At 43.4% G+C, this 13,848-nt stretch overlaps 1 protein-coding gene across 1 annotated transcript; it reads left to right on the top strand.

The window, feature by feature from the left end:
• The first annotated feature begins 12,828 nt into the window (after positions 1-12,828).
• LOC120383670 (olfactory receptor 14A16-like) lies at positions 12,829-13,617 on the top strand. The gene has a single exon (XM_039501835.1). The coding sequence runs from the start codon at positions 12,829-12,831 to the stop codon at positions 13,615-13,617; it is 789 nt and encodes a 262-aa protein (XP_039357769.1).
• The last annotated feature ends 231 nt before the right edge of the window (positions 13,618-13,848 follow it).

Here is a 13,848-nt window from a genome sequence, read left to right as displayed (position 1 = left end):
CAATTTCATTCTGTTTCTTTATAAATATAATCAGCTGATGACATTATTTCCTCCATGAGAAAATACTGTGCAGTCTGTTTATGCAGAATTGGGTATTTTCACTTGTATAAAAGCCAACAAACATGACTCAAGAAAAAAAGGAGTTTCTATTGATTTACAACAATGTAAATAAGATTGTAACCTATCTATCGTATACTGCTACCAATCACCATGCTATCTGAGACCATTGCCTATAAAATCTGTAGCCATAGCAAAGTCCATAGTGAGGTCTCTGGCTCATCTTATATTTTGGAATAAAAACTCAGATTGAGGAGCATTTGGTTTTTTGTGTTTTTGGTTTGTTTGTTTGTGTGTGTGTTTGTCAAATTTTTAGCTTATTTTTGCTTAACTGGTTGGTTGGTGGTTTGGTTTGTTTCTTTGTTTTAGGAGGTTTTGAAGGTGGAAAGGCCTGAGGAGATGGTGAGTGTTTGGTGAGACAGGATTTTCAATGTTTGTCCTCTCTTGGGACTGTCCATATGTCATCTCTTTGATGGGGGTTTCTGAGCGAACTGAAGGTTTACTCCCCACAGTGAGAAAAGAGAGCAAAAGAGGTTTCTGCTTGGCTTAGTTCCTACTGAAATGAATATGTACAAACGGTGTCATTCTTTCAGTGGTGGAAAGGCTGTTTTAAAGAAAAGCTTTTTCCAGAATTTCCTAAAGAAAATCTGACTCGGAATAATGAGGCCAAATTTGTATTCCATGGAAGTGACTGGAGTTTAGCCCCTCACATCAAGGAGATCAGGATTTGGCCAATAGCCTCTATACACAAGGATCCAGATTTGACTGATAGCACTCTGGAGAAAGCGAGTGTTACAGAGATATAAGGATCAGATTTCTCAACTCAGCTAGACCAGCTCCAGTGCAGTTTAATACTGATGAGGTTCTGGCCCAAAGTCTCTGGGCTACACTCGGTGGTGACATGAACACCGGTGTAAGTTTCTTGTCTGGAGACATTTTGTTCTAGCCCTGGTGTAAGTGCAGTGCTCTGGTGTTCCACACGCCACCTCATCCAAGCTGAGAAATGATCTCAGAAGTTGGCCTGTTATTAGTATTAGAAGATCATCTTTGTGCATGGCTGTGTGCACTACATATATGACAAAGAAAAGCAGAGTATGTGATTAAATAGAGAAACAGACAGACAGAACCATTCCTTCTCCTAACACACAACCTCATTTAATCATGATGATAGATTTCTATTTGATTGTGAATTATATTAGCTAGCTAGCTAGATAATGAATAATCTATAGAAATTATTGTTCTTCTTTTCCTGTTAATGACTGTCTATGTCTCAATCATGATTTTCTTATAAGCACTCCCTATTAAACATTATTTAGCAAAGATTTTTTATGATTATATCTCACTCCATCGCTCATTTACAAACAGCTCGTCCTAATGCACTTAGTGTTTGAACTTTAAACTGTTTTGACTGAATACATTTTTAGCCTGCTCTGGTTTGCTTCTCTGAGCAAATGGAAGTATCACAGTCGGGATCCTTAGGCCTATCCTCAGCTGATTTATATTGTCATAGCTCTATTGAAGTCAAAAGATCTCTGAGAATTCACACCAGCTCCAAACACTCATGATTATGAATATAAAACTCACTTCCTTTGAATATTCTATACAATGGTCCTAATTCCACAGCCACTTCAGCATGTTCTTAACTTTAATCATATCAGTGGCCCCATTGAAGGTTTAAAGGTAAACTCATACTTAAATCACTGTTGGATATGGGTTAGGGATATGGATAGGGTTTAGGCTAACACCAAACTGGTGACAGACTCTGACACAGTCTCCATTTCTCTCCTTTCCCAGCCAACTAAAGTCCTGCAATTGGTGCATTGGAATTACTCTCGCTTTCTGGCTTCTTTCAATAATTAGGATTAGGATTAAACAGGAGGGCCTTCTCCTTGTCACACAAAACACCACAGATGCTTGACCCAAGGAGAGAGCTCCCAGTTATGGATCACAAACAGGGATAGGTGCCACCCACAAGCTTGATTTAGGCAACTATGTCTGTGAGGGAGCGGGGCTTGGCACACACCCATGTAGTCATCATCTCCCATTGGTGAGGTTAGACACCTCCCCACAGCATGCTGGCAACTGTGGATCCCATTTAGGTGTTTACCTCTCCCCATTCCCTGAACAGGGAGCCTGGGCTCTGAACACAGGCTTTGTGAATCATGGTGATTTTCTAAGTGCCTGCAAGTTAGGTGCTGCAAGGTTCAGCATTAGGATACCGAAGGGCAAGATTTTCAAAGGCATTTAGGTACCTAAATCTGATTGAAATGAAAGAATGTTTTGAAAGTCCCACTAGACTCTTAAATATCTTAAAAAATCAGGCCCTAATTCCTTCTGTGAATCTAGTCCTGAGTGTCTGATATCCCCTAAGAGGCTTTAAAATATCATCCAAGAAGGCTGGAGATAGATCCCAAAACACTATTCCTGAGCCCTTCCTGACACTGAAGGGCTTTATAAACTGCAGCCATGTCAAGAAATGGGTTCTACAAATGGCCCTGTCTCCTTAAAATGAGCCGAACACAGACTCCAGGGCCAAACACTCATGAGTTTGAAGTTTTTAAATATAGTCCTGCTCCCATCTCAGCTGAGATAGGGACCACCTCACCTCTAGATCATGCAGAACAATCTGGTCCCAGCAGGGTGTAAGTGAAAGGCTGTTATTCATCGGATATCTAGCAGTCAGTGGTAGCTGGGCAGCTTTGGAAATGAGGCCCCTTTGAAAATGCCAGCTGAGGGCTTTGTCAAGTGGAAAATGATCTATTGTCAGATTTTACAAATGGCTCCTTTCTTCATCCTTGGCCAAACAGAAACATCCATCCCTGAGCTTTACACTGTTCAACAGCCAGCCTTGCGTACATTGCTGCTTCGGGGTACACAGGGAACATTCACCCGCCAGGACGCTAGTGATTATGTTGGCATAAGCATTAAAGTTTGTGCCTTGTGATGGCTTCATGGTGGCCTTAAGAAATGGACTAGGGATCTTTGTGCGGTTCCTAGAAGACGTGTCTCCACCACACAAATGTCAGCATCACTGGAAATATATTTGTGCCCTTGTTCTCCATTACTATAGAGAGGTCCAGGAGTATGCGGAAAGGAATCCTCTATCATATATAGCAAGGGTCCCTCCAGGGCAGGGTAGAAGCACACATCCAGGGAGTGGTAACTGAGGGAAGCTCGCACAGCTGCCACTTTGGCTTCTATATGTACTACTGAAAAATGTCGGACTTCATTTGGGCTAATCATTTGGCTGGTTAAGGTTAGGGTTGTGCAAAGAAAATGAGGATACAAGGGGACAAGACAGAAATCTCTGTATATTAAGTCTGGGATATTCAAAGGGGTCTAAGGATGTTAGTTGCCTAACTCTCATTGTGCAGTCAGTGGGAGTTGGGCACATAATGCCCTGAAGTCACTCTGAAAATCACTGTCACAGCTCATGGCCTGTAGTAAAAGTTCACTGTATGGTTACAGATTCTGCAGCACCCACAGCCCCTTGTGTCTGCTCTAATTGCACAGGATGCTGCGGACTCAGTCACTGGTTCCTACAGATGGCCAAGCCCATTCCTGGGGCCTCTCCAAGGAAATCTGTAATTTTGCACCCAGGATACATTGAGTCCCTTCTGCTGAGCTGTTTTCTACTCTCTCCCCTGCTAATGCCCAGTGGCAATAATCACAGTTCTGTGCTCCTCATGGGGGTTTCCTAGGGGATTCCCTGCTTGGTCTGATGATCTGATTGCTTTGGTTACTTTTAGTAACTTAATCCCTGGGCTGATGCTATGTACCTTGCAAACCATGCTGTGTGCACCACGCTGTGCAGGACCCGGGAATAGATTGTGCCCCAATAAAACAACTTTATTTGTTGACAGAGAGCAGGACTGTCCCTGGCATTAGCCCCCTGAACATTTGTAAGGCAATGAGGGCTCAGTTCACACCCCATTTCCATGTGGCTGCTCCAAACAATGTAGACAGGCTGGCTCGGGAGATAAGTGATGAAGTTGCTGCTTTCGCCTTTACGTTACCTGTCCAAACCCAGCCCCACTGAGCAGTAGCCGAGAGCTAGATCTGCAAAAGCATTTAGGTGCCTAAGACCAAAATTTACATCCTCAAAACCACTGCTCAGCTGCTGTCTAACCCTGTAAGCACCTACATTTCCCTGGATAAAGTCCTTTATGGTCTGCAATTGCAGATGTTTGCAGATGATCGTATATCAGTTGTATAAACCCAAGATTTGCTCCAATAGGCTCTTTTTCAAATGATAAGTTTAACGTTTCTGAAGTTCAAGTGAAGTCCAGGCCTTAGAACTTGAGAAGATAGACATGAGGCCAGGATTATAAAGGGATTTAGGCACCTACCTATTCTAATAGATGCCTAGTGGGATTTCCAATAGCACTAAGCAGGTTAGGTGCCTAACTCACATTGAATGCCCATGGGATTTAGCCACCTGGCTTACTAAGGAGTTTTGATTAATCTCACTAGGTGCCTGTTTCTATCTTTAGGTGCCTAAATCCCTTTGTAATCCTCATCCACAGATTACACAGAAACTGGGCTGGAATAAGAAAGCCCTGATGGAGATCCTAGGGATTGTGATATGCAGGACAACAGGAACACTGGAGCTGAGGAGACTGGTCCCAGGCCTAACAGGGAAAGGTCTGTGTATCCAAGACTGTAACCAATCTGCAATATCCAGTAGGTTGAGAAAAACTGCTTAAACTAGATATTGTCTGTGTCTAATAAGGTTGAGAGTTGAGTGCTTAGCTTTTATTTTCTTTTGGTAACTTATCTGACATTCTGCCTATCACTTATAATCACTTAAATTGTATCTTCTGTAGTCAATAAACTTATTTTTATGTTTATTCTTACCAGTCAGTTTGTCTGAAGTGTTTGGTAAATCTGCAAAGGCTGGTGCATGTCTACTTTCCCTTGAAGTAAGTGGTGAATTAATTAATACAATTCCATTGCTCAAGAAAGAATCTTGAGCAGTGCAAGACGGTATATTCCTGAGGAACAAGGCTGGGATCTGGGGGGATCTGGCTGGTGCCTTTCTTTGTGTGATTCTCGAGTGGCTCTGGGAGCATTCATGCAATCTACCTGAGTTTGGGGCTTCACATGCTGCTGGACTGAGTGGTAATAGCACCTGGAGAGGTTTGCTGCTAGTCACTAGCAGAGCATTGTGAGAGACACCCCGGCCTAATGAGTTCAGGAGCCAAAGCAGTCCCACAGTCTCAGGTTGTACCCTGTGGAACACTGTCACACACTCCCACTCTGCCTAGGTGCACAGCATGGTGGGAATGCTTTGCCCAAATGATGAGTTTTGGCTGGTGTTGGATCACAAGTCACTTTGTTATTGGGGCAGGGGTAATAAAGGGTTGTTATCCTTGTTGTGTGAATCAAGGGCAGCAGAACTGTGCTTGACATACCTTGATTGAGGAACTCACCCTCAACTAAACTGCACTTGCTAAACAGGAGACATAGGTGCCAAAGCGCAGTAGAGTTGAGAGAGTGTGGAGGAAGGTGCCTGGTGGTGTGGGCACTGCCTAAGGGTCTTGACACCATTTGACCTTTCCTCTCTCCATTGTGTAATAACAGAGTTGATTAAGGGCAGGTCTACACTAAGAGCGGGGGTCGAACTAGGGTACGCAAGTTCAGCTACGTGAATAGCATAGCTGAATTCGAAGTACCCTAGTTCGAACTACTCACCCGTCCAGACGCCGCGGAATCGAAGTCCGCGGCTCCAAGGCCTTTTGCAGTGGTGGAGTACCGGAGTCGACCCCGGCGCTTCCGGAGTTCGAACTATCGCGTCCAGATTAGACGCGATAGTTTGAACTCCGAGAAGTCGAACTCACCGCGTCGACCCGGCTGGTAAGTGTAGACTAGCCCTAAGACTCAACGGAAAGTCTTGTTGCAAACCAATAGAGCTGAAACCACAAATAACCAGGTCTAAGCATTAGACTTGCTTTAGGACAGTGTCTCTGATGCACAAGGCTCCCCCAGCTGACATCACTGAGAGCTGTGTTATGTGGCGGGACCTCAAGAAATCTCAGAGGCTGCAGGATGACTGGTAGAGCAGAGCGGCAGAGGCCAGAATGAGTGCCCAGACAGCAGAGAGAGCAAGGTGCCTTTCTTTCCACCCACCAGGATGGGCGGTGAACTCCACAGATGCACCTCTGAACTCTGGACAACAGCTGTGAGTGGGGTGCGGTGAAGGGAAGGGCACATTACAGGAACTTTTGGTTGCTGAACTTAAGAACCTGAGGCAAAAGGACACTGCCCACCGTACTCTGGGGTGGGTGTTTTGCTCATGGTTTATGTTATGAATCCTGCTTGTGGTGTTTCCCCAAGTTAATGTCAGGTTACTTTCCCCCTTTTTATTAAAAGTTTCTTTTCTACACTCAGACTCTGTGCTTGTGAGAGGGGAAGTGTGGCCTCTAGAGTCACCCAACAGGTGATGTGCAATTGTCCCAGGTTACTATTTGAGGGCTCAAGCCGGTTTTGTGTTGGATTGTTGAAAAGGAACCGCTAGATATTGAACCCAGCCCTTGTTGCTGCTGACTCCAATTGGCAGAAGAGTTACACAGGTTTCTTAAAAATGAAGGGGCAGATTTTCAGTTGGTCTAAATCATGATAGCTTCTTGTCTGAACACTCAATGATTATGTAGCTAAAACTCATCTCCTTTGAATATTCTAAACTAAGGCACCAATCTAGAAAAACACTTAAGCAAGTGCTTACGTTTAAACAGATGAGTAGTCCCACTGAAGACTTAAAGTTAAAGTCATGCTTAAGTGCTTTGGGGGATTTGGGCATATGATTGAGATTCTCAACTGGGGCTATGGTAATTAGACATGCAACTCCTGTCGATTTCCAGTGAGAGCTCAGCACCCAGCTGCCTTGGGCCCTTTGAAAATCCCATCCCAATTGCTTCAAGTTCACTGTGTCCTTGAACATTCATGGCTGCATTGCTGGAATATTCATGGAATTTAACCACAAAGGGGCCGTGAACTCACCTGAATCAAATGTATTTTAAAATTAAAATTACTATTCACACAAATATGTTATGCTGTCTTCATTCAGTTCATCAAATGACAGGGGGCAGGAGCTCACTCAAGCTTCTGGGAGACATAAATAAAGGTGGGGCTCACAAGTTTTGTATCTTGTAATGTAATGCTCTATTTCAGTAAATACCAATGTCCAGTCTTTTCCTATCACGGCAAACTCCTGCATACACAACAGTAACACTCCAGAAGTTAGGTATCATTAAAACACTTTACAGTGTCTCTTTGCTCATCTAGTAATTTAGTCTGCAGTGTAACTGGAATCTGCTGAGGCACATGAGCAAACAATTGGTGATTCATTGACAATGGAATTGTCTTCTCATGCTACAGAACAAGTCTTTTGACCTTCATGATGTGCCTATGGCCTATCTATTTTTCCAAGCTTAGAAGAGGCCTTCAAACATGGCCCTAGGCTTCCAAGCTTACTTACCTCTATAAACAGAGAGAAGTTAGTACTTTCTGATGTCTTTCTGATTGCCTGTATGAAATGCACTAGGGATCTTTGTCCAGTTCCCAGAGGACGTCTCCCCATCACACTAATATCAACATTACTGGCAATAATTTGCACTCTTGTGGTCCATTATTATGAAGACCTCAGGGATATGGAGGAGGGAATGTGCTTTCATCTACAGAAAGGGTCACTCCAGGGCAGGGTAGAGGCACATTTCCAGGGAATGTTGAGTGGGGGAAGATCGCACAGCTGCCACCTGTGCTTCTGTGTGTGGTCTGTTGAGAAATGTCAGACTTCAGTCCCTTGCACTAATCATCATACCACTTAGGAGTAGGGTGATACTAAGAAAAATAGGAGATAAGAGTATGACAGAAATCCTGTATATTAAGCCTGGGCTATTCTGAGGAATCTAAGATAGTTAAGCATCTAACTCCCGTTGTTCAGACAATGGGCACTGGGCACCTGTTTCCCTGAAACCACTCTGAAAATCTTTGTCATAGCTCATGCTGACATACTCCCCCCATGGAAACCAGGAGTAATTCCACTGGACTCAATGAGACTCTTTCTTCTCACCCTCATCCTGGTGTAAATAAAGAGTAACTCTAGTACAGTAAATGGAGCTGTTTCTCCTCTTACTCACCCAGTGTAATTAAACAGGGTTAGGCCATGTCTACACTATGGACCATACAGCTTTTACCTTTATCGCCATGTCTACACTTCAGACCTTACTACCTTTACCGCTTTTGTCAGTAAAATTTTTGTCAGTTGGGGGTGTTTTTTTCACACCCTGACCGACAAAAGTGGCAGTGTAGACAAAGCCTAAGGTGGGGGGCTTTTGGTTAGCCTATTGTTAGTTTTGTTAACTGAAAGATGAATTTACAGCCATCTATCTCAATGAGGTCTGCCATTGATCCAGTCATTAGTACCTCACAGTTTAACAATACAAGAAGGCAGAAGGAAACCAGGAATTATGGAGGGGCTTATAACGCTGTCTCAAATGACAACAAATTTGGAACTCTGATGCTACTCCATGCCTGCCTCAGGCACCCAAATTTCAGAGCAATCTGAGTAACCGTTCAGCTTTTAGTGCACTTACAAAAATTGAGCTTTAAACCATATCAGATGGTGGGAATGGAATCCTCTGTATTGGCAAAAGTGCACAATAAAACATGTCAATTTTGTTAAATTCTGTTCTTATTTTGGGTCCCCCAAAGATTTAGTGGGGGCCATGCACTACATTCGGTAAAATTCGACAGATTGAGACCATTTTGTCCTGCATCACATAAGTAGTTTGATCTCTAGGTTTGAGCAAAACCAAACAAACCTAGGAACTTGTAACTGGGCTCATATCTCCACAACCCTTAGCTCATATGACCCCAAATTTAGGTCACGAACCCTACCCTGCACCCTCCTAAGGCACATAAAATTTCAAAAGAATCTGGCTAAGCAGGTCTTTTTTATTTTATTTTATTTTATTTTAAAAAAGAAGGACATTTAAACAGAAGTCATTGTGGAATCTTAAATATAAGGGTGTTGCTGTGATGGTAAAACTATTCATTAGTTCATTTACTGGTTGGGTACCCATCTTGCAGGTTTCTATTAACCCTGCTATTGGAATTTTCCATGAGCATTGAAATGGGATTGTAATGTCCAGCAATGAGAATCTTAGATACAGGAACACAGAAAAAGCTAAACATCAGGGTACAGATGTTCAGCTCATGTCACCTGGCCTGGTTCCATAGCACTATGCCAATTTACAGCCGCTGAGGAAATGGTCTAATCCACTTTAGTGAGACTGGGGCTGATTTACACAACAGCTGTTTGGGGATCTGGACCCTTTGACTCCAAGGCTGCTAGAGGTGATTTACAAAAACTGGGGCTCTGAACCATTCACTCCAGTGGAGCTACCCTGATTTGAACTAGTTGGGGATCAGAACCATTGATACCAATAGATCTAGGGCTGATTTATACCCTCTGGCTCTTTGTATTTCATCAATTTCTCTGACATGAATGTCTAGTGTAAATTACACATTTTTAAACAGGGCATCTGCAGCCAAAGGAGCCTTTTATTTTAATGTTGTCTGCAGAAAGGAAAAAAAATGTAACTACTGAGAAAGAAAGAAAGAAAGAAAGAAAGAAAGAAAGAAAGAAAGAAAGAAAGAAAGAAAGAAAGAAAGAAAGAAAGAAAGAAAGACACCTGGGCTATTCATCCCAATAAAAGTTGAAGATCAGATGCAGAAAATGTCCACAACACAGAATTCCTCCAAAGTTCTGTTCCCAGTGGGAATGAATCACTCTATCACTCTTACAAGTTATACTTGTGACTAACCCCAATGGATAAAGCGCTAGGAAAGAGCAGGTTGGTTACAAACATTTTACTCTTCTTTGGTTCAGTTCACGGGCAAAGAATATGGATTGGAAACTGCGTCATGGGCCAGATCCCCAGCTGGTGTAAATGGATGTAGCTCCATGGAAGTTCCATGGAAGTCAGATCCCCAAATGGTGTAAATAGCCCTCACTACTCTGAAGCCAGTGAAAGCATATCAATTTACACCAGCTCAGGACCTTGTCCTTAGTTTTAGTGTTTGTCTCTTAGTGACCAACTTCAAGCAGCCAGGGCAGCCTGAGCTGTGGGTTCCTCTGGTGGCTGCATCCCAAGTGCTGCTGGTGCAATGCAGGAGAAAAACATCTCTGCTCCCCTAGAGATGATTATGTGGAGTTAATGAAGGAACAGGCTATTCCAGGCCCGCTGAGGCTCTGGTGCCACCAGGCTCTTAGTTATGTAGATCCCATGTCTGTGCTACAAATATGTTTTATTTTGCCATCCTGTGGGGACCCCCTTTGTGATCCAGCCCTGCCTTGTTTTTAGCTAAACAGTCCTTCAAGAGATGCTGCCATCATGTGAGATCCAGGGCAGGTGCTGTTCCCCCTCTGAGGGGTTAGGGTCAACTAGGGCAGGTTGTCTGGCTGGTTTGCTCCTGAAGTGAGAGCAGAGCTGGGCTAACAGCCCTATAGACCAGATTCAGCTATTTAGCCCTAGAGCAGGGATATCCTGGGCTGTGATCTCATCTGAAGCCGGCACAAGCCAGGATCAGCTCTAGAGCTGGGAGTGTCTTTCAGTCCCTGATCCCATTTAGTCCATCGCCTCTCAGCCAAGCCTGCCCTAGGAGGGAAGCAGGGAGCACCCATCTGTGCTAGGAACTGCAGAGAGACCCCCTCAACTCCAGACATCCAGTGAAGGGACGCAACAACAGCTGCTGGATAATACAGTGATGGGGGCATGAGAGAGAGAGAACCAAACAATCCTGGCAGTGGGTGCACAGATAGATAGATAGATTAGATTAGATAATGACCAATGATTCCTAACACTGCAGGATCAAATGCATTGCAAGTTGGGATAAAGACCAACAAAGTAAGTTTTCTATTTCAATTAAATATGTTAGAGTATTAATATATGGGGCAAATTTAATATCAGAAATATCAATTGCAATTAGAACTCTTTAAGACTTCCTCTATCAAATTATGCAGACATCTAGAGATGATCAGATTTTTTTTTTTCACCAGAAAAAATTGACGTTTCACTGAGGTTGTGAGAACCAAACAGTTTCAGCCTAAAACTGTTGGTAACTGAAAAATTTCAGTCATAATAAAAAAAAAATGTTTTCATTTTTATGGCTATCAGAGACTTTCCATGAAAATATATTCAACTGAAAACTGAACAGGGCTGCCCAGAGGTGGGGGCAAATGGTGCAATTTGCCCCAGACTCCTGGCCCCACAGGGGCCCTCATGGGAATATAGTATTCTATAGTATTGCAACTTTTTTTTATGGAAGGGGCCCCCAAAATTGCTTTGCTCCAGGCCCCCTGAATCCTCTGGGTGGCCCGGAAACTGAATTTTCCTTTGAACTAAAGTAGAAATTGTCTGACTACTCCTAACTGGAAACTTAGCTTTAAGCCAGGGTGGAGAACATCAATATTGTCCAATAACACCACAATTTCCAACCCCATTCTCTCTATTGCAACCGTGTTTATGTCTGTTCCAAACAGGTAGCTACAGGATCGTAAAACTGAGTAAGTAGTAAAGTTGTTATCCCAGAGAATGTGTTTTAAACATACTAACTGAAGCCCAGAGAGCCGAAGCTCCCAGACAAAGCTTGTCTTTCCTGACCCTACCTGAGGACATGCAGGAGGTTGATGGAACTAGAACCTAGCTCTCCTCTTCTACCATCATAGCCTCTGTCCCACACTGCTGCCTGCTAATCAAAAATACTGTCAACAGGTTCATAGAACATGCACATGGTAAGATACAATCCATCCCCAAAAGAGTTCGCATTCAAAGTACACAAGACAGACAAAGAGAGGGGGAGGAAAGAGAGGCAACAGTGACTGCTCCAGGGTCACAAAAGTGACAGAGGCAAGACTAGAACTGAAGTCTCCTGACATTCACTGACTCACACAGAAATGGAAATAAAGTCACAGAGGGAAACCATACAACCTAACAGTAACTGAGCGATGGTAGTAGCCCATTAGCACCCAGCAATGGGACTGCAGCTGGGATCTGGTGCCATAAATCAATGTGTAAGTAGGCATCAGGCTGTATGTGGGATGTAGGGGTGGAATCATCACAGAAAAGCTGCCATGCGGGAAGCTGGGTGATTCTATCCTGTATTTCTCAGTTAAGTGGGACTCAGACTATGCTGGCATTTTAGTTTAGTTGGTCAAGTTGCGAGCCTGCTGTCTGTCGCAATAGGGGCATAATTTTGGCTAAAATTGTTGGATTTGGGTTGTACTTTGTTCCATCATTCATGCTGCATTTGATCAAGCCACATTTTGGGCCAAATCCTCAGATGGTGTAAACTGACCAATTCCAGTGACTTTAAGGGAGCGACGCTAATTTACACTCCTGTGATAACACACCAGAGTAGTGCTCTGGTTGTGATCGGTGAGGAGCCCTCACTTCTCCAGTCAATGGCAGTGACAAGTGCTGTGCACCTCAGTAGATATTATGGAGAGGGGAATCAGAGTCATTCCCTCTCTCACTATAACCCTGACCCTTGCTCTTGTCCTTTCCTCCACAGCCATTGCACGACGAACTAAGAAAGAAAATGTCCAACCAAGACAACATAACTGAGTTCCTTCTCCTGGGATTCTCTGATGTTCGGGAGCTGCAGATTTTACACTTTGTGGTGTTTCTAGTGCTTTACCTGGCAGCCCTGACAGGGAATCTTCTTATCATTACAGCCATAGCTCTTGATCACCACCTTCACACCCCCATGTACTTCTTCCTGATGTGTTTGTCCATCCTAGACCTCGGTACCATCTCTGTCACCATCCCCAAATCCATGGCCAATTCCCTTATGAACACTAGGTCCATTTCGTATTCTGGATGTGTCACCCAAGTCTTTTTCCTCATCTTCTTTGCTCAAGCCGACTTCACCTTACTCACCATCATGGCGTACGATCGATATGTTGCCATCTGCAAACCACTGCACTATGAGACTATAATGAAGAAGAAAGCTTGTATCCAAATGACAGCCAGTGCCTGGATCAGTGTAATTCTCTATTCTTCATTGCACACTGGGAACACGTTTGCAATAACCTTCTGTGGAGGCAACATGGTGGATCAGTTCTTCTGTGAAATCCCCCAGCTACTCAAGCTCGCCTGCTCTGACTCGTACCTCAATGAAGTTTGGGTTATTGTATTTGGTGCATGTTTAACCCTAAGTTTCTTTGTTTTTATAATTGTGACATATGTTCAGATCTTGATCACAGTGTTGAGAATCCCCTCTAAACAGGGCCGACATAAAGCCTTCTCCACTTGCCTTCCTCACTTCATTGTAATTTCCATGTTCCTTTCCACTGCTGCCTTTGCCTACATGAAACCCATCTCCAGCTCTCCGTCAGGTCTGGATCTCATGGTGGCTGTTCTCTATTCCGTGCTGCCACCAGTGATGAATCCGATCATCTACAGCATAAGGAACAAAGAAATCAAAGCTTCCCTGAGGAAACTGACTGGGTGGAGGTTATTCAACAAAAATAAAATGTCAGAATTTCTCTTATGAACTGTGTTTTTTTTTACAAATACAATCAACTGATGACATTATTGTTCCCATGAGAATATGGTGTGTGATTTTTTTGATATAAAATGTTGTATTTATTGTGGTAAATCCACACTAGCTCCATTATACAAGTATAAGTAAGATGAAAATCTATCTATTTCATGCTTTTATACTGCCACCGCTTACCATGTTATCTGAGTAAAATAAAATAAAAACATATAAAATCAGTAGAAA

Source organism: Mauremys reevesii, linkage group 15 (assembly GCF_016161935.1).
Source record: "Mauremys reevesii isolate NIE-2019 linkage group 15, ASM1616193v1, whole genome shotgun sequence".
Taxonomy (NCBI): Eukaryota; Metazoa; Chordata; order Testudines; family Geoemydidae; genus Mauremys; species Mauremys reevesii.
The sequence above is the reverse complement of the archived record's forward strand: the minus strand, read 5'-3'. Positions and strand labels throughout refer to the sequence as shown.